This window comes from Siniperca chuatsi, linkage group LG7, assembly GCF_020085105.1.
Source record: "Siniperca chuatsi isolate FFG_IHB_CAS linkage group LG7, ASM2008510v1, whole genome shotgun sequence".
NCBI classification, from domain to species: Eukaryota; Metazoa; Chordata; class Actinopteri; order Centrarchiformes; family Sinipercidae; genus Siniperca; species Siniperca chuatsi.
In genome coordinates, this window is record NC_058048.1 from 17,591,532 (window position 1) to 17,611,979 (window position 20,448).

At 39.4% G+C, this 20,448-nt stretch overlaps 1 protein-coding gene across 4 annotated transcripts in view; it reads left to right on the forward strand.

Annotated features, from left to right (window-relative positions):
* sik2b (salt-inducible kinase 2b) overlaps nt 1-20,448 on the forward strand; it is a 46,508-nt gene that overhangs the window by 757 nt on the left and 25,303 nt on the right. For 3 of the 4 annotated variants that reach the window (XM_044203802.1, XM_044203803.1, XM_044203804.1), the window contains exons 2-3: nt 3,478-3,594; nt 10,242-10,305. In XM_044203802.1, the coding sequence (XP_044059737.1) occupies nt 3,478-3,594; nt 10,242-10,305 (181 nt within the window). Of the gene's footprint in view, nt 1-3,477; nt 3,595-10,241; nt 10,306-20,448 lie in introns of those variants that run through there. The other variant, XM_044203806.1, reaches the window with a different exon arrangement.

The following is a 20,448-nucleotide window of genomic DNA, read 5'->3' on the forward strand; positions in this document are numbered from 1 at the left end:
GGTATGTTTGAATCCTGCAGGTACAGGAGCAACGACAAGACTGCACGTTCACCCCCCCCCTCAGCCCACATCACTGCCAGTAAGAGGTCTGACCACCAGTGCTGCTGGGAAACATAACCGTAAACATGCATGCTTTCTTTCCTACTGCCAGACCGGCATCATACACCTGTATTCGTTTTGGTGATGACCCAGACAGTGCCACAATGTACCGACTCAAGAGTCTGGCTGGTGTAAGCATCCCAGTTGCTGTATCTGGGGCATGCAGCATGGGTTGGTGGTCCTATTATGTAATCCAAATAATTATGTGATTTAGTGGTTTCTTGTGCCATCAGTGCCGGGAGGTTTGTGAGGAGCGGGATATGGCAGCCAGAGCTCTGTAATTGGAAAGCAAAGTGTTCTGCAAGCGTGCATGCAGACAGCAATCCACAGACACTGCTCTGGGGTCTTCACTTAGTCTGGAGAGGGTTTGATGTTACAACAAACACTGCACACTCTCAGACGATGTAGCATGAGCACAGAAGGAACAGGACTTGGATTTGTCTAAGTTTACTAATAGTTCTATGTCAGCTCGCTACAGAGAGGCCTTTCTTGACCAGTGCCACTGAGTGCCATGACTTTCTATTGTAATGACAGACACAGGGATTTAATGTAGGCTAGAGTGTGTGTGTGTGTGTGTGTGTGAAGAAGCTGTGTTGTGTGCGGTAGAGGGAGAGACAGAAAAATAGGCCGGGAGACTTGTGAAAACACAATTGTACACTTTGATCTTTGATCTCTAGAGCCTGCAACTGTTTGTCATTGAATGTGAGCAATCGCACAGTACAGAAAATCAAAGATTTACATCATCCAGATGAGGCCCTTGGTAGGTTTAATGAATAACGAGGCAAGAAAATGGCTCTTGAGACTCATTGTGTTAATCTGGTTATTAAAGCCTGTGAAGTGATGCAGCGTTGGTCTAGCCAGGTAATCTGCCACCATTTAACACTAACAGCCATGTAACATAAACAGCAATGTGCATGAAGGTTTTAAATTCAGCCAAACACTACACCAGGTGATTTCACTGAGTGGCTGCACCTCTCCATCAACCGGTGTGATATTTGGATTGAATGAAAACATGCATGTTGCTGGCGGTTTTCAGGCCACTGGTTTGGTAGAGGTCACTTAGCGTCGGTCGGTACAGAGAGCTACTGCAGCTGTTTGGCTCGGCCCAGGCCCATGGCCGGAGCCAGGGTTTTTGTTAGAGTGGCCAAGGTCAGCTGGCGAGGCGGGCTATCAACTCTATGTGATGCCATCTGCCTTGAGAATTTGCCAGTGCAAATGAGATGTTAGCCTGGAGCATGTGTGTGAAGAAAACCAAAGTTTAATGACACACGAAACAGCAGATCTGATGCGTCTGCGTGTCTATTTCTAGATAGGTGAACCTGTGTGTGCATAACCTATTTCTTCTACTCTTGGCCCCTGCGTGTTATACTGACCCATTCATCCCATTATGTACATATTGCAGCTCGTGGGTTCACATAGTGCTGGTCTATCCCCATGTGGTCCTGTCTGTCAGCTCAGCAGGTCGTACATCTATGATCATGGCATTATCCTGCCTTTCTGCCCTCATTACTTAGTGTATAAGCTAAATTGCCCTGTAACGCATTGTCCTCAAATGACCTTGTGCCAGCAGAGTTCACAAGAAGTCTTATGTTGTGTGTGTGTGCGTGTTAGTATTGTTGACAATGTTATCAGTTATCAGTTAGATCAGATCTTTTCATGCTAAGTACCCTGTGATTCCTCTGTACTAGGCCAGTGATTTAAAATTTTATGCCTAAGAGGTCTTGACTTGTAGCTGGAGTGCCATTAAAAGATTTGTATTTCTTCATAGGATTTAACGACAAATTGCATACCTGACTGTACCGTGGGTAGGGAGATAATAATGGAGAGTGTTACACATCAAAACACCTATTACTACACATCTGTAAGTGCTAACAAATATGCTAAAGAGGATCAAAATGGGTGTCAGTGGGATGGTGATGTCAGACTTCACTTTGAGGTTAAAACAGGAGGCTGTGTTCAGACTGACATGTGCATCGCACGAAAGCCGCCCTTATTTATTTCAATGCTACCACTGCATTGACACAACAAGAATGCCAACACAAAAAATGCTGGGTCATCTAGCAGAAAACGTTTGACTTATGCCGCAACACAGTGGGACGTCAGCTGGCAACGCACTGCGATTGCCAGTCAAATACATGCAATCGCAGCTTCCTAGTAAAATACTGCAACGTGATTCTGCCGTTTATCTGATGATCGTCAAGATGGATGACAAAATGATTGTCGCTGTGATAAGTTCCCTTAGGAAAATCCTGTTTTTGTTTGGTTTTTTTTGGCATCCGATAAACCTTGAAACTCATGTAACTGGTACTTAAACCAGCCTTCCTGGACCCAGTTTGTTTTACTATCTCACCTAGGACTGCAGCTAGCAAGTATTCTCATTATTGGTTACTGTAGTTGTTTCTGAATTAATTGATTCATTAATTGTTTGGTGAAAAATACCATCACAATTTCCCAAAAGTCCAAGTTAACATATTCAAATAGCTTGTTTTGTCCGACCATCACTCCAAAAGCCAAAGATATTCAGTTGACTATCATGTAAGACAAAGAAAACCAGCAAATATCGACATTTAAAAAGCTGGAACCAGATACTTTTTTTTTTTTTTTAAAGACTTAAACGATTAATCAATCATCAAAATAGTTGCAGATACATTTTCTGTTGATAAACTAATCAATTAAACGACTAATCTTGTCAGCTCGAGTGTCACTGGTACCTGAAACAACACCAAAGCAGCCCCCTACATTTCTTTTAATGCAGTCCTATTTTTGGTCTGAACGCTCAGCAAGAGTTTTCTTCTAATCTAACAGTGGTGCGATTGCTGAGAGGGGAACTGGGGTCTTGTGTTGTTTACTCCTCCAGCTTGGCTCACAGACGCTTGGAACACTTCAGATCACACTGATGAAATGTTGTTTATGAGACAGTCTGAAGGAGAGATGTTAATATTGCCATGTTACCTACCGGACATCATTAATCAAAGCCAAGAGTGTTGAAGTTGTGAGTGTGCGATTTACACATGTACGTGTCATTGTGGGTGTGTGTTTGTATGTGTATATCCAATGAGGACTGTGTTTGCCTCTGCTGTACCTTCATGTGATATTTCATCATGGCTGACATTTTAAGACTGTTTTGAAGGCTTCAGCACGAGCTGTATTTAAGTATTTATCTTGTGTCTCAGAAACAGTTCTCTGCTCTCACAGCTGAAAAGAACACATGGTCTCCTTTTGCTTCATGGAGAATATTAAATTGCTGTCTATGCTAGTGTGTGTGTGTGTGTGTGGGGAGGTGTTTCATATTTCCCATCAAGTCTGATGAGCCCTAACAATGATTCTACTGTTTAAGAAACATTATAGTTGTTTTGTTGATGCTGGATCATTCTGCAGGTGGCCATTAAGATCATCGACAAGACCCAACTGGATGCTGTCAACCTAGAGAAGATCTACAGGGAAGTTCAGATCATGAAGATGCTGGACCACCCCCACATCATCAAGCTCTACCAGGTGAGTCTCTAGCTTCAGTACCTGTTACCTAAAGTAGTTCAACATCTTTTGACTGCCTAGCATGCAAGATGTGGACAAAAATAATCATCTTTTTATTGGTGCATCTTTCCTCTCTCTGCTTTCACTGATTTATAATACAGTATATTATGATTTTATCTAGACATATTTTTTGTCCTATTCTAATGGAAATATCTGTAAACTGTTATTCCCCATGTTGTAATGCTGTGTGAGGGTAAATAGTTTAATCTGGTTTTTGTTTTCTTCTTTTGTAACCGGTATTTTTGCAAATATTTTTGCCTCTTGCTCAACAAGATTTTCAAGAGGTGCTTCGACCTAAATTTTGAACCTAACTTGCTCCACAACATTGTCAATTCTAACAATGCTGTAGAGCGAGCAATGGAGAGAGTTTTTAGAGAGCACAGTAATTCATTGGAAATGTAGTGAGGACATCATCAGTCCTTTTTCACCCAAAGAAACTATCCTGAGCTTATCTTTGATGCTCCTGTCGACTGTGGGATTAACACTATTGATCGTCGTCCCAATTATTTTTCCAAATCAGGTTTATTTGTTTTTGTCATTGTTATGATGATAAATTTTCCCAGTAAAATGTCCTGTAACAGTTTAATTCTTCCAGAAGGCAAATATTTTCTGTGGTATTGAACGGAGCTGAGCGGATTGATACAGTTGCTCGGTCAGACATTTTTTTTTGGTTTGAAAAGAGTAAGTATAAAAGTATTTATTTACCCCAAATTCATTGAAAAGTAGTGCAACTTAAGATAATCAAGAACTAGACAGGTTTGTGCAACATATACATTTAGACGTCCATCTGGAGTCTGACTATTAGTTAGACCTAAGCCACAGTCAAAGTCTATCTTTGTGAAACTGGCCCCTGGTCATAGAAGGCCCCTAATAGAGCAGGGGCGATACTGTAACATGCATTGGAGTGGGGGCCCAATGTAACATTTGTTGAGCGGGCCTAGAATTAGCCGTCTCTCTGGCTAATCTGTGAACAGATCTGTTTCATGGAGCAGAATTCACAGCTGCTCCTTGTTGATCTTCTCTCCAGGTTTTTTAGCAGTCGGGGGTGTTGACGCACAGGACCAATCCAGGTCATTTTCTAATGCATTAGCAAACAACTGCTGCCTAGCAGAACCTGCCACCGCTGGATAGTTTAAGATATGAGAGCATAGTTAATGACTGACTGACACTCTGCATTATGTGCATCTGTGCGTGTTCTGCACTGTGTGAAGGTGCTTCAACTACTAACACAATGTTAGTAGTTGAAGGTTATATAAATTTAATGTTTTATTATTTTACTGGGACATCCAATCTAACCTGTACTGCAGTGCTGAGCTGTATTTAGGCTGTGTTTTTAAATCAGATTTGAATCTATGCCATGTCCACACTTGTTGTTGACAGTCAGCTTACTTGTAAAACATCTTAATTCTTGTCAATGCCCCCTGACTTCATGGGACCATGAAAAAGTATTTATTTGAATATGGGGACACAGTGTCAGTATTTATTTGCCCAATGATTTAGCTAAAAAGAGCCAAAGAGAAAGTGATCTGCAGTTCCCTAGAAGATGTCTGCTATACGTTTTTAAAGAGGTAATAGTATCTAATGTGCAGTGAACTTAAGGGCTCGATTATTGTGGCTGGACAACAACTACCACAAGCAATGCTACAGCAAGAGTCCTTTGGTATTTCTCTGCCCAGTGTGCATGACAAGCTGAGCTGCAACAAGATGGGAGTTGCATGCAGATGAATCAAAGCAAAGCAAGTTTTTTATATTTTGATGAAAAGTGACTCTTTGACACGTGTTGAGAATAGATGTCTAAGGACAAGATCAGTTTTCAGCAGTGTCACTAATTTGATAATTTAATAATAAGTTAAGAACAAACTAAATTGTTGACAGAAATCACAGCATCTACAGAATGATGCTGAATAAAGTAATTAAACACTTTTAATTAAAATTGATGTGTTCTCAGTATTCTGGTTTATGTATGATGTCCTCTCTACACACTGGACACACAATTCAGAGTTCACGGTTAAACGATTACACAGTTAATAGTGAACTCTGGTCTTAACATGTCACAGTATAAAGCTCAAGTGTAAATAAAATGAATAATGGCTGAATTCCATTTAGCTGCTTCAGTTTCAGGGTTCTGGTATTGCTAGTTTGTATCTCTGCAGACCGGAGACTTTTGAGAGGGCGGGGTAACTGTCAATAATTTTTTTTAATTTGGCCAATCAGAGGCTTACAATCCACTGTCACTCTAAAACAAATTTCACCAATATGCCTCCTAAACCAGTTGTCAGTCAGTTTTTAATGAAGCAAATCACTTCACAGTATTAAGGAGGGGTACACAAACAACTCTCCATCCATCATTTGTTTTGTACAGACAACTTTTCAACTAGCTAGCACGCTAGCTAGCTAACGCTGTCTGCTTATCAACACCTTGATCATAACAGAATATAGAAAATTTCACCACTGCTCATTTTGGAAAGGCCACTGCAAGAAAACGTGTTCTTTCTTCAAACGGACAATGGATTATAGATGGATTGTGCCGGTGGGAGGAGAAGGATCCAACTGCAGTCCTCTCTCCTGGGGCCCCTAGTTCTATGAGCCAATGGGGGTTGAGCCATAGACTGTCTGAGCATCAGTAGTAGGGTTCTATTGAAGTAGGCTACGTAAACTTGAACTTATTTCACCTTAGCAGTCCACCAAAATCTGTTTCTGAACAAATTTGAGGTGAGAAATAGGCAATAGGCAAGTTGCTCAATCTTCACTCATATTACATCTACAAGGCCTAATTTAAAAGTTTGCACTACTGCACTGCCGGTTGCCACTGCTTTTCTAGCCTATTAGCTTACTACTAAAATTTCCCATAGAGGTTAGCGAGTTAGCTAACATTAGTTTACAGTTTACTGCATACAGCCTGTGGTAACTCATTAGCTGCCAGCGTCTAGCGTTCCAACAAATGCTGTTCTAATAAACTTATGATGTGTGATTTCTAAAATGAGCAGTGGTGAAAATTACTAAAAGTTGTCTACCTCCACTTTAAAATGTTGAATAAAAAAGTTGCTCTCTGTTGATCCTTTGACTAGAGCTGAAAACTTTGGATCTAAACACTGAGAAAGTCAAGTTTGCGTCTTCATGTCGAACCTCGCCCTTCTCCTATGAGAAAGATGATTCGCTGAATTAAAAACTGATTGACAACTGGTTTCAGCAGTGTGTTGGTGAAATTTGTTTTTGATTGACAGAGGGTTGTAAGCCTCTGATTGGCCAAATTAAAAAAATGATTGACAGTTACCCCGTCCATTCAAAGTCTCCGGTCTGCAGAGATACCCTACTCTGGTATTGTGCATGCTCGCTCACTGTCACACTGTCATGACTTACTGGGACACTTGAATAGAACAGAGCCATCATTACTGTTATTAGTAACATAGTAACACCAGTACTTTTAGTGCCTGCTGTGAAAAAGGCCTAGTTCCAATCATCTTTGTCTTTTTCTCCTATCCAAAAATGCACTGTACACCATGGCTTTCTTTGCAAACTGCAAAGATGTCTATCATGGTTCATTTTTAAAATGCATTTTTAATTGTGACATGATTTCTTGCAGCATCACATAGCTGCATGCTTGCTTTTAAATTTTTTTAGATCAAGAAGCAAATAATCTTGCTGTGTGGTGGTCTCTGCACTTGTGCTATTGAAATAGAGCCCATTGTCACTATCAGTAGTATGGTGTGTGCTAAAAGAATTTTTATAGAAATAAAGCCCATAAATTTCATGTACCTCATGCCACCTTGGTACCTTTTTTGATGTATGCATGTTCAGGTGTGCAAGGGAAGTTCACATACATTTTTATGAGAGTTTATTTTCTAAAATGATTTGTTCTGGCTGTTGCACTTTGTTGGTACATTAGCTAGTCAAAGGGAAACTTGTTTCACCTAGTTGCCATGATGTCCACTGTCTGGCACAAAATAGCCTAACCACCAGTAACTCAACAATTTGGGTGATTCAGTTGCATTACATAAGCCTTTGGGTCCTGTTACTTTGTTTAGGAAAAGTAAATGAGTGTTCATTATCATTACACAACCATGTGGCACTGTTCCAGCTTTCTGCAGTGTTATTTCAGTGTGTATCATTATTTCCAGCGGCCCATCCAGCCAATCAGCTCAGGTCAATTAGTGATTTCCTTTCCAGTCTCATAAACTTGGGTCGGCCCTGTGGCCCAAAAAGAAGCCCTAGCTAATGAAGACACACAGAGACACACACAGACAACCAAACTGGGACCCCACTCTAGTTTGTCATGTGTTGTGTGGCCTCTGTTGACCCCAGTCTGCAATCGTTTTCTTCACTTTTTTCCCCTTTACATCCCACCACTCTCTGACTCTCTTGGGTGTTCAGCTTTCCACTTTCCCTCTAGTTCTAGACTGCCAAGAATCTCTCGACTAGTAGAAATATAAGTCAAAATTATTATCACTGGATATTGTTTGTTATTTTAGAAAACCAGTCTCTGACTATCAGTACTTTACATAGTAATGCCAATACAAAATGAGTACTTCATTTGAAAATCAATCATGTTACAGGAAATGCTTGAATAAATTGAGGATATTGAAGGTATCATTATTATTATTATCATTATTATTTATATAGCACACTTCAAAACAAAATTACAAAGTGCTTTACAATAAAAACATTAATAAAAGTCAACCATTTACTACTTAATGTATTATCGCCGCTGTATTGAATTAGTATTGTAATTATTGGCAGTAATGTATGTAATACAAATGGACGTGTTAAAAATGGACGTATTAAAGTGTAAAGCCACAGGGCCCACTATAGCAAGGTCTGTAACACAGTATTAAGATCCTGTTGAATTTTACACATTCTATACAAAAGCATGAGGCGTCATATTGGCTTGATATCTGGACTTGCAAGAAGGGCTGGGTATCAAACCTCAATACCTTTTTTGGTACCAGCTGAAATGAGTCCGAGGCACAGAGTATTAACAACTGTCATGTATCGAAATCTGGCATCAAATCTGTAGAAATAATCTTGTTTACTCAATTGTTGATAGGAGAGTTCCCAATTTAAAATGATCATTTTGCCAATTTTAGACTATTTTATTTAGGCTAAATTCTTGTGTAGCTGCTTGTGTTTAGACAACATTTAACATTTGGTTAACTTTGGCTTCTTTTGTTAAATGGAAAAGCTGTGTTTTGTAGACATGTTTTTATTTCTCAAAGTAAGGTATCAAAAAAAGTATGCTTTTGGTATCACTAATGTATAACACCAACCTGCAAATGGACTGTTATATCATATTGATGTTAATGAATGTGTGTTGTCCCTGATGATAAACAAATTAATATAAAAGTAAAGAAACTTTGGTATTGTATCGACATTAGTATAAAAAAAGTCAAACAACACCCAGCACTACTTGCAAGACTATTGTTAAAGTTGTAAATGCTGCCCAAAACATCTGCTGTGTCTCCCTACTTTTTGCCCAATGCCTCCCCAGAATGGTCTATAAAATAGCTGAATGAACAGCTTAAAACAGCTAATAGATCCATGACAGATAACGTATGAAGTTAGTTAGCATGTAGCTGTTAGATTCCATCATGAACAAGAACAACAAATGATAGAAAGACATCTGCCATAAATTGAAAATAGAGCTCTCTCGTGGTGGATATTTTATCTTGTCAAACACAGGTGTAACTAATAACATTAATAATGGCTGCATTCCACTCAGGTGTGCCAGTGCCAGGGCCCTGTTATTGTAACATGCTGGTTTACTGGCACAGTAAATGAAACAGAGCCATCGTTAATACTATTAGTTACACCTGTGCTTTTCCTGCTGTGACAAGTCAAAATGTCCGCTGTGAGAGAGGCTTATTTCCCAGATTAGATGCTGTCTTGGCTCACAATGCTACATGTTTTGATTGAATGATACTGAGTACCTATATCCGGGCATAATTCATCAATCAGTTGTATTTCAGCTCCACAATACAGAGAGGACAAAATGTGTTTGCTACATAACCAACACACAAAAAAAACAGAAACTGGCTTTCATTTCCTAAATCCATGAATCGGTCAGTGTAACAGATGGAAAATTGATCATAAACAATGAGCGTGGGATTTCTAGTGTGAATGTCTGGCTCACTGTGTCTGATTCATCCTCCGCTCTCCATCTGATTCTATTCTTCTCCTGACTGTTTCTGCTTCTAAATCGGTTCTCCCCCTCCTACACAACACAGCACCGTGTGAGGACTGAAAGGTTTTAAGTACCATTCAAATATACTCTGCAACACCATCCGTCCACCTCCATTCTCTTACATGGATGCCATATTTAGACCCTGTGCCATTCATGCATTTTGTTTTGCTCTTGACTTTTTGGATGCCAGACACTGCGGTTGAACCTCAGAGAAAGCCATGTGGTCAGTTGTGTAATATTTTGGTCATTTGTATCTGTTTTCTTTTTCCTTATTCTTTTCTTAATTCTCTCTTGTTGCAGGAGACTGTTAATTTGGATTATTTGATGCTGTTGCTATTGAAAAGTGGTCTTCTGTGTGTATTCACGTTCACTCTCCTACTCTTTTCTCCCCTCCCTCGGCCCCTGCTCCTTCGTCCTCTCCCTCTCTCAGGTGATGGAGACAAAGAACATGCTTTACTTAGTCACGGAGTATGCCAAGAATGGGGAGATATTCGGTGAGTGATCTTTTCAAGTACAAGATCAATCTGACCTCAGTATCTTAAAAACATTGTCCCACCCAGTTCATTCACGTCCTCCCCATATCAGTTGCACAAAAAATCAGCACTGTTGCATCAGTAATGTTTTTGACAAACAAGGAAGTATCAAAGTCTTGTTGAGTTTGCTTTGCTCCTACACTTATTCCGGCTTCAATCTCAAAGGTCACATGATTGATGGAAATCTGAGAACAATGTCCTAATTTAGCCCTTGTCATGTGCTCCTAGTAATTGCAGTGGTAAATGTGCTGACATCGTTTTCATGTAGTATAAAATTACGTCACTGACAGCCTGTGAAGGCCGCAGAGAGGCAGCCTCAAAGAGAAAAAGACTGATTTATTACCATAGGTGGTGCAAAATCACTTGCTGCTCAATGGTTTACTACTCAGATGTTCAGATTATGCAAGATATCAAGATTACTTTCTGCATGCTGGCCAACGACAATGTCATTCCTCCATTTTTACTGACCGTTACATGGCACTTCGATTCAATTCTGAATACTGTCTGTTAAACTGTTGGGATGCTTAATAGCAAATCTGCAAAAAGTAGCAATAATAAAAAGGACCATCTTTTAAGCCACTATTTCACACACACACATTTGTCATTTACGTGCACTTTTATTTGCACTATACAAACAGCATTATAACCGATAACAGAAGTGAAACGTGTGACAGGAGAGGACAAGAAACTGTAGGCTTATACAGTGGACCTTTCCCCAAATCAAGTTTAAAAAATATATGAAAAGACATGAATTAACAAAATGAAATACACACAAAGTAAAGGAAAACATGAGAAACAATATAAACAGAGCAATGCTGCACCAAACAACTGATTCTAATCATATAGAAAAAGACAGAAAAAGGATAGAAAAGGATGAATTAGAATTTGAATCATCAAGATTAATTTAACTCCATGATTTTAGATGTATGTTTTCTCAAAATGTTGGAATTATAGCAAGCTCTTAATAATATTTAGGATGGCACTACATATCTGTGCACCACAGTATCTCAGGCAATGTTGACTGTGTCTGGTTTAGCTAAGATTGAGTTAATATTTTTTAATTAAACTTTAGGGCTGCAACTAATGATTATTTTCATTATTGATTGAGCTGCCTATTTTCTCGATTAAACCATTAATCGTTTGGTCTTAAAAATAAAATTGAAAAATGTGAAAAATGCCCATCACTATTTGTTTTACCCAACCCACACTCTTATCACAGAAGACAAATAAAAGCAGCAAATCCTCACATTTGAGAAGCTGGAACAAGAGAACTTTTGGCGTTTTTGCTTTAAAAAAATGACTTAAATGATGAATCAGTATTTAAATGTTTGCCAGCTAATCTATTAATAATCTCATCGTTTCAGCTATGTTAAGATTTTCTCTTTCAATAGAGATTGGGTCAAGAGGAAAACACCATGAAACAAACTAAATGCATGCAAACTTTATACACTATTCTTAATTTACAAAAATGCGACAATCACAGTATTCTGAAATTCACAATATGAAGAGTGAACATTCCAAAGGCAGTAGTCTTAATAGGAGTTAAATAGATGTCACATTAACAAAGCATCTATGATTTATCATGGCAGCCTGAAAGTCTTTCATAATGTTTTTTTAAATGACCAGATGTTGCAGATGTGGCGGAAGCACGTCACTGAGAAAAAGCACAGCTCGACTTACTCATTTTGGACCTTTGGGACAGATATTAAAAACGGATTCCTTTGCTATAAACAATAATTTCCAGTCAGTCATTTACCAGGTTTTTGAGAGACAAAAGTGACCAATTACGAAGTAAGCTCAGATTTGCCATATAAACACAATATAAGTTTCCAAGTGGACAGTCTGAACTTACAAGGCACAATAATGAGTTTTTACAGTAGAAGTGGTTTACACACTGCTTTTAGAATATAAATAAATAGAGCACAAATAAAGACACTTGTGCTGGAAAGGACAGATAAGTCAGAACATAGCAAGAATAGTACATGAAGATAAGAAATTATCTTAGTCTGCCATAGCACCATATGCACTCTATCGCTACTACACACGTACAACACACACACTCAATTTGTACAATGTGTACACACTGCAGTACTGCCCAAAAGAGCATGTTTATTGCACATATTTTGCATTTGTTGCAGGATTATAAATGTTTAGATCAAATATCGCAGGATTTGTTTTTTTGTTTTGTTTTTTCACAAGCAAAAAATTACAAGTACAGTGGATCATGATCCACATAGATTATTGGCCTCACCTATTAGTCTGAGAATGTTTGCACTCAGCCTACTTCCAGACACAGTAGCTGAGAGGATTACTCCAGCGATAGTCTACGGTAAACCTAATAGTCGTGTGTGTGTGTGTGTGTGTGTGTGTGTGTGTGTGTGTGTGTGTGTGTGTGTGTGTGTGTGTGTGTGTGTGTGTGTGTGTGTGTGTGTGTGTGTGTGTGTGTGTGTGTGTCTTTGTAATTCTGAGGCCAGTGTTCCACTTGTGATGTTGACTCAGCAGCAGTAACTCCTGCTCCTGTGACCTAGAGAGAGCTGGGAAGCAGACACAAGAAAAAAATGAATGAGAAAAGAGTGTGGTTAAAAATGTGAAAGAAGGACAGAAGAAGAAGTACAGAGATAAAACATAAAAGATTCATCTCTATCAATACATATGTTATAGCCATTGCAGCTTATTGTAGTTAGACCAAGCAGCAGCTTCTGTTATCTTAGTCAAGCTATGTAATGACAGGAATATTACAGTCCCCTCACTGTAGTTTGACATATATGCTTATTTGCTTTCATGCAGAGAATTACATGAGAAGATTGATACCACTCTCATATTTCTCTCTTTAAATATGCAGCTAAAGGTAAAGGTAAAGCTAAGTTAGCTTAGCATAAAGACTGGAAGCAGGGAGAAATTTTATGATTTTTAGAGCTACTGGTAGGTACCTGTTTCCAGTCTCTATGCTGAGCGTGTTTCTCAAAATGTCAAACTAGTCCTTTAAATAACCAATCGTGATTGGTCAACCTCATTTTCCAAAATCCATAGATTTTCTCATGGATCATCTCAGGGTATTATAAAACCATTGTGTCCTGATTCCTCAGACCCCTCTGCCCTGATTGCACAATGTAATCAAGTTATGTAAGACATTTAAATGTCATCATCAGCTGCAGCAATAGCAGCGTTGACTCAGCCAGGCAGACACCGACTGCACTAGACTAGTATTACAGTATTCAATCTCACAATATTGAAAAATCATTTCTGATTTCCAAATACGCTTTCTGGGGATCAAGTCATTCAGTCATGATGCACTCAGACAAACGGATAAGCTGTCAAGCCAGATCTCCAGCCTCTTCCTCTACTATCGCCCTCCAGAGAGTTGCCTCTGCTTTTCTGACATGATGAATTGTTCAGGTCTGCTCCTGGCCATAGGTTACCAAGAGCGGAATATGTGAAGATGTTGTAGATGCTTAGCTGCCCACCCTGTTACAGCGAATCGTTGAGACAGTGTATGAGCCTCAGATTCTCTCTTCAGACCAAACAGTAGTGCGTGCGTGCGTGCGTGCGTGCGTGCGTGCGTGCGTGCGTATGGAGCCATAAAGACAAAGAAGCGGAGCTGGGTTTGGCACAAGAAGGCGGAGAGTGATGGGTTCATTCTCGCAAAGGGGTGGGTGGGCACAGTAATGGGCACAGCAGAGGCATCCATGCCAGCTTGTTGGTGTGCCTTTGTGTCTGTCTGTCAGTCAATCAGTCTGCCGTTCCACAGTCTGCCGCAAAACCACAGGATGGATCAAACCTGGAAATTGGGTCAGCCACAAATAAAGCAGAGTTGCAGAGAGCAGAGGCAGGAGGGGAGAGGAGGCAGAAGAGAAGAGAGGCGAGAGCAGGGGACATCCATTTGAATTTGGAAGGTGGTGGGGAAATGTAGGGCATGCATAATTAAGAAAGCACTGCTGGAGAGAGGGGAGTATAAAAGCTGGCAGTGAGTAGAATCACTCATGCAGATCTCTTGTCTGACTGATGGAAAGGGAATGAGACAGGGAGACGGTTGACTTCAAAGAAATACTCAGGCTGTTTTTTGAGACACATTCTTATGTACTTAGGCTGTCAATTTCTATGTCACCATAAACCATCCTTCAAATTTACTGGGTGAGTTTTCAGATCTGTCAGCTGCCAGGGTGTGGTAGCTTTGACTTTGATGACCAGAAGGGAAAAACACAAATGAATAGAGGAATGGCTGCCAAAGTAGGACCAGTTGTTTGGTACCAAGGCTAAATGTGCAAGGCTTTAATTCCCTGTTTCTACAAAAACGTGTGACCCAAAATTAATTTGCTCGTAGTCCCCCAACTTTAGCAATTACTCCTAAATGTCTAAAAGATATAAATATCTCCAAGGCCTGTTGATCTTAGTTGACATATGATATTTATGTATTATTTTCCAGCAGCAAAAAATAGTTGCGGTGACGTTTAACCTACAACAAAGACGCCGTCATCCCCTGCTGTTCAGTCAGCTTATAGTACTGATGTAGCTACATAATTGGTGCAAGTAACATTACCAATCCACACAATGTGCAAAATAGATTTGAAGGACAAAGGCCTACGCACAGACTATACAGGACTGGAATGTTATGTGTTCTCAGATTAGGCTAATTGGCTAGCAGACCTGACCAACACCAGCATTATCCAAACAAATTATTTGCACAGACAAAATCTGTCAGTCAATTACATATATTAGTAATATATCACCGCCACAGGGTTTATGCCAGATATGTTGCACTCAATTCATATAGGTTTTGGTGATGCTTGAAGGGAGCTGATTTCCTCCCTTTTTGATATTTACAAAATGTGTTTTCAGTTGAGTGACAGGCAGCATCTTATGTGTCAGCTTTCAAGGATCCACCTGCTGAAGCAAAAATTGCAAGAAGGAAAATGTGCCAGAATAAACTTGACATGTTTTTCTACATTTGAGCTGAGGTAATTTGTGCTCATCTTCTTCAGTGATTGCAGACATTTGGAAAGGGTGTAGTGTTTTAAGTAATAAATAAATAAGAAAATGTATAAATAACATGGTGTTTTTTATATGTCTACATCAGTCCTGCAGTATAATAGGTAAACTAAACTGAATAGGTAAATCATCAAATGTCTGGTGTAACATGCCATTTAATGCTTTATTAGTGTTTCTTAACCACCTACATTCACCTCATATTGTATAAAGCAGAAAACCAAAGACTTAATCTGTAGCATTTGCATTAATCATCCAGTATAGTAAAGCAACGGCAATGTCATCTACATTATCTTGTATGTCAAACAGTGTCAGAACTTAATTAAAGTGTGTTTATTAAGCAGTGTATCTTTAATACATATAATATGAGTATATATAATAATACTAATAATATAAAGTAACGCTATTTGGAGGTTGGGAGTGTAGGGTCTTGCCATCAATCTACTCACTGTTGTACTGTCACACCCAAAATAGACATCATGAGGAGATTATAACACACCTTAATAGAGTTGTAAGGTTTGAATAATGTATTTTATGGGTTATTTACATGTCTGCCTCCTCAAGTACCCTCAGTCACACACTTGGTCACATGACACCTGTTAATGATATTTGGGCTTCACTATAGAGCGCCATAGACATTGCATGCTATACATTCCTGTAGGAATATCAAAGGAGTATTGTAGCGATTTATTTCTATGAGTGTAATCCAATGTACTCTAGCCTTGACTTTGCACTCAATAAAATGTTATGTATTTTTATTGTTTATTTTTTGCCTCTTTTTTTTTTTTAAATATACCATAATTAGGTAGGGCGACAATACACTTATCGCTGATTATTTAATTGAAAAAAAAACAGCTCGTAGAAAGACTGTGTGCTCTTATTTTGAAATTTATAGAGTACAGTCTAGACCTGCTCTATAGGAAAAGCGCAATGAGATAACTTCTGTTATGAATTGCCGCTATATAAATATAATTGAATTGAAATGCGGAAATGACGTCAGCAGGTGATCACGTGCTATTACGAAAATGGCGTTAAGTGATACATGTGGCTTTTTGTTCACACTGGTGGAAAGTTTGTCTCAAAACTCTGTGTGTGTGTGTGTGTGTGTGTGTAAAATGCAAATCCACAAGTGTAGATTGAGATCCACAAATGCCTGTTTGTAAATGTGGAAGATATTCACAAATGCTTTTCATTTATTTGGAAATTAATTTAATGTATTCACAGATGGGGGTTTTTGTGGAATTTGTTTATCTACAGATCCGTTTTATATTTGCAAAATATTTTTGTGAGTTTACAAAACTTTTTTTTTTGTATTTGTGGAAGGTATTTCAAATTTACAGATTACATATTTACACATGGATTGTTGATCTGTTCACACGAATAATATTGAGACAAATCTATCTCCATAGAAATAAAAATACATACAAAAAACCAAATGGGTAGGGCTCTATCCGTAATGACAAGGGGATGAAAGTAGTGAATGTGATTGGGCGTGATTGTCACAGGCCTGCACATTCTGGTAGTTAAATTCAAAACTCTGTTGGAGTAATGTGGCAATACACACAAAGGTCAACATTTGAACATATCACCCAACTCTACTCAACCCTGCCCTGTCTAGATGCTGGGCGAAATAACCCATAAGTTGGAATGGAAAGGGTATTATAGTAAGTTATAAGCCTTGTTTTTTTTAGGCAAAACAAATAGGGATTTTTTTCTTCTTTGTTCTTGTAAGTGTTCCATGGAAGAGAAGTTAACTGTCACAAGCAGTAGCTGCAGCTGATCTTTAGCAGGTTATAACTTGGATGAAAAGGCAGTGCTCAGCTCCAGCTGGCTCCAGACTAATTTAACCCCTGAGGGTGCCAGTATTAAATCAGTACTAACATCTTTCAACACCCACATAGACGTGACTTTAATGTGGCTGCTGTATTTAAGTGTTTTGGGTATCAGTTACTGATGTGGAAACAGAGTGTGTGTTTGCCTCTTGTCCTCTACACACACACAGACACACACTCCCCATGTCTGCCCTGTGGTGTTATCTGAAGTCCAGCCAGAGGTCTAGCCAACAAGCCAGTTTGTACCCATGATGTTTGTCCCCTTCCAAACCTGAGCAGCTGTTAAGAGACATAGCTCCTCAACCAGCTCTCAGCAGAAGTGGAACACAGTGGTTGTTGAGCTGTTCCCCAATACCCCTATGATTCATACTTGTTCTGTTCGCTTTCCCAGAATGCATCTCTGTTTGCCTCACTGTGCTGAGGTCCTTGCCCTCGCCAACATTGTATCAGTGGATTACTCATCCTTCCACTGGGGCAACATACTGCATTTTTTGTGTGTGTGTGTGGCTGCGCAGTGTGCTACTGTAGAACAAGCAGTAGCAGCACAGTGCTGCTGTTCATACAGAATTAAGATTAGTTATGTGGTGTTCAACATTTGATTTGATGAGAATATCAGTGTTTAAAGTCAAGTGGGATTCTTTTAAGAGCTGAAACCAGTAGTAATTGATTAATCGGTTTTTAAGCCAGAATGCCATACATTTACTGGTTCTTGCTCCTCAGAATTAGCCGGTTTTCTTGTCTTCTATGATAGTAAACTGAATATCTTTGGGCTATAGACTGTTTGTTAGACCAAACAGGCAATATGAATTTGTCAACTTGAAGATTAGGAATTTGTGATGGGCATTTTCTGACATTTTATAGACCAAACAATTAATTGAGAAAATAATTTGCAGTTAAATTCATAATCGTCAGTTGCAACCATTTCTTATTTTAAACTTAAAAAAACTCATGATGTTGCCTTAAGGAGGCATGGCTGTTGCAGAGCACAAGAGAATAACTACGTATGCAAGTGTGTTAACGTGTTTGTGAGAGAGTTGAGACGTCAGTCTGCCAAAGTGCTCAATGGATGGTCCAAGAGCATCGGAAACCCCCACACCTTTCCAGCGTCAGAATTGGGAGGGCTGTGAAAGCGACTATACAAACAGGCACACCCACTTCACAAGCACTCTTTTTTTTTTTTTTTTTATCCTCACAAAATGACTTCACTCACTTCTTGTGTGTACAAACAAGTGCTACACCTTGAATTCCTTAGAGGAAAGTTTTCTGAAAGTGTGTACAGTTTTTGAACAATTATCGTGTCTCACCCCTCTCAGGCTTTTCACCCCGCCTTCAAGTGCAACTGCTACAGTACAAACACTTTTGGTCAGATGTGGTCGTGTGACGTGGTCAAACTTGTTGCTGTTGGACAGTCAGACAAGCACTTCGGTTGAAGCATACTGACACCTTAAGAGACGGAGGCAGACCAAGAAAGGGAGAAGTTTGATCCCAGAACGGTTATTACTTTAGAGTCCTGTTCTCCTCACAGGTGCATACTTGGACCTCCTCGACACATTCCCCTCCCCAGTGTGTTTTTTGATTAGCAGTGTTGCATGAAAGCTGCCCTAGTCACTAAATGGCCTCCTCTATGGAATTTGCCAGCCATTATCTAATCAGGTTTTCTCACTCTGTCAGATGTTAGCTATTTATCAACCACGCTGTTGATGACAAAACAGCATCATCTCCATGAAGCTTAATAGTCCAACTTATGGCCTTTAGTCATTGTATTGTACATATTGTATTGTCTTTGTCCCAACACACAGCTGGCCTTTTTTTTCAACCCTGAGTTGAGACAGACAGAGTTGTTAAGATGAGATGTTTACAACGTGATGCATGTCGTTGGCCTCAGGACATACAGTTGCTCTACTTTAAATATCTCACGTTAAGTTGATGGCACAATGTTTTTGATTTTAGTGGCCTGTGAAATTGGCTTATTGTGACTTCTCTGTGCATCTTGACAGAGGCCTAGTTTCTGTCAGTGATCTTATCTTTACATAAATGTTTGTGCACACCAGGGAAATCACAGCAATATTACTTGTAAAAAAAAAAAAAAAAAAAAAATATATAAGGTATTTCTAACAAATGGAAAGAACAGGCAAAAAGTTGTTTTTAATATCTTGAGCAAACTAAGCTGCAAGTTCCTGCTTTGTAATTATAAAAATGCTCTTCTGAGATTGACCTTGTGGGTCTTCACATAATTGCATTCCTTATATTTTGCAAACTCCCTTTACTCATATACGAAGTTTTGTTGGCTGGGTTTGTTGTGGTTGTTGTGCATTGTCGTCAGGTTTGGTCAGTGGTCTGTATTCATGCCAGCTGGAAAGAAAGCCAACACGGAGTGTCCTATCTTGTTTGCCACAGAGTGTGAATTGAAGAGTTTGCAAGCTATCTGGACAGAGAGGTGTGAAGAGGAACCCTGCCGACAGCAACAAACACCACACTTTCCAAAGTTCACGGGGCTGCAAAAAAAAATCATGCGTCCTGTAAAATAGTCTGTCGGGCCGACTTTGTAAGAATTAGTGAACACTGAGTATGTAAGGTTTGAAAAACAATGAGGGCGGTGTGAGAGCAGACAATGAGAAAAAGGTCAGTCATCTGGATGCTTGGAGAAAGAAGACAGTAAACTTTATGACTTTGGCCCCCCAGAGACAGCACAGATTTTGGTTTCATGCGTCTTTCTAAACAACCACAAATTCACTCTGTCTTACTGAGTAAGCAGATAAATCAGATGTTTTTGTCACTCATTGGGTAAGAACTAAGGTTCATATTTACATTGGTATCTTGATTTCTCCCACTAATTGTTAAGTGTGTTTGTATGTCTGTGTGTGCACTGCAATCATACACTGACAAACATGCATCAAACTGCATCATTATGAAACCTCCCACTAACCCCCCCCCCAACTCACACCCTGTTCCAACTTGTACTAATGTGGACATTATGTAGCAGAAGACCAGTTCTCAGAAATCTCTTCCTCCCCTTTCCTCCTCCGGCTATGACAACACAGTGCATTCTCCACTGTCAACCATTGCCAACTCACACATGCGATACTTAAACACACACACACACAGGGTTAGAACAGGGGTTGCTGAAGAATTTTTCTTCATTGTACATCTTGCACTGAATCACTTTACAAAGTATGCTGCAAAGCATGTAGAGCAGCTGTAAACTACTATTGGCACCAGGCCTGCACCTCATCAAAAGTAAATTATCCTTTCCAACCGCCAACACTCAGCAGAATGAAAAATCTGCACC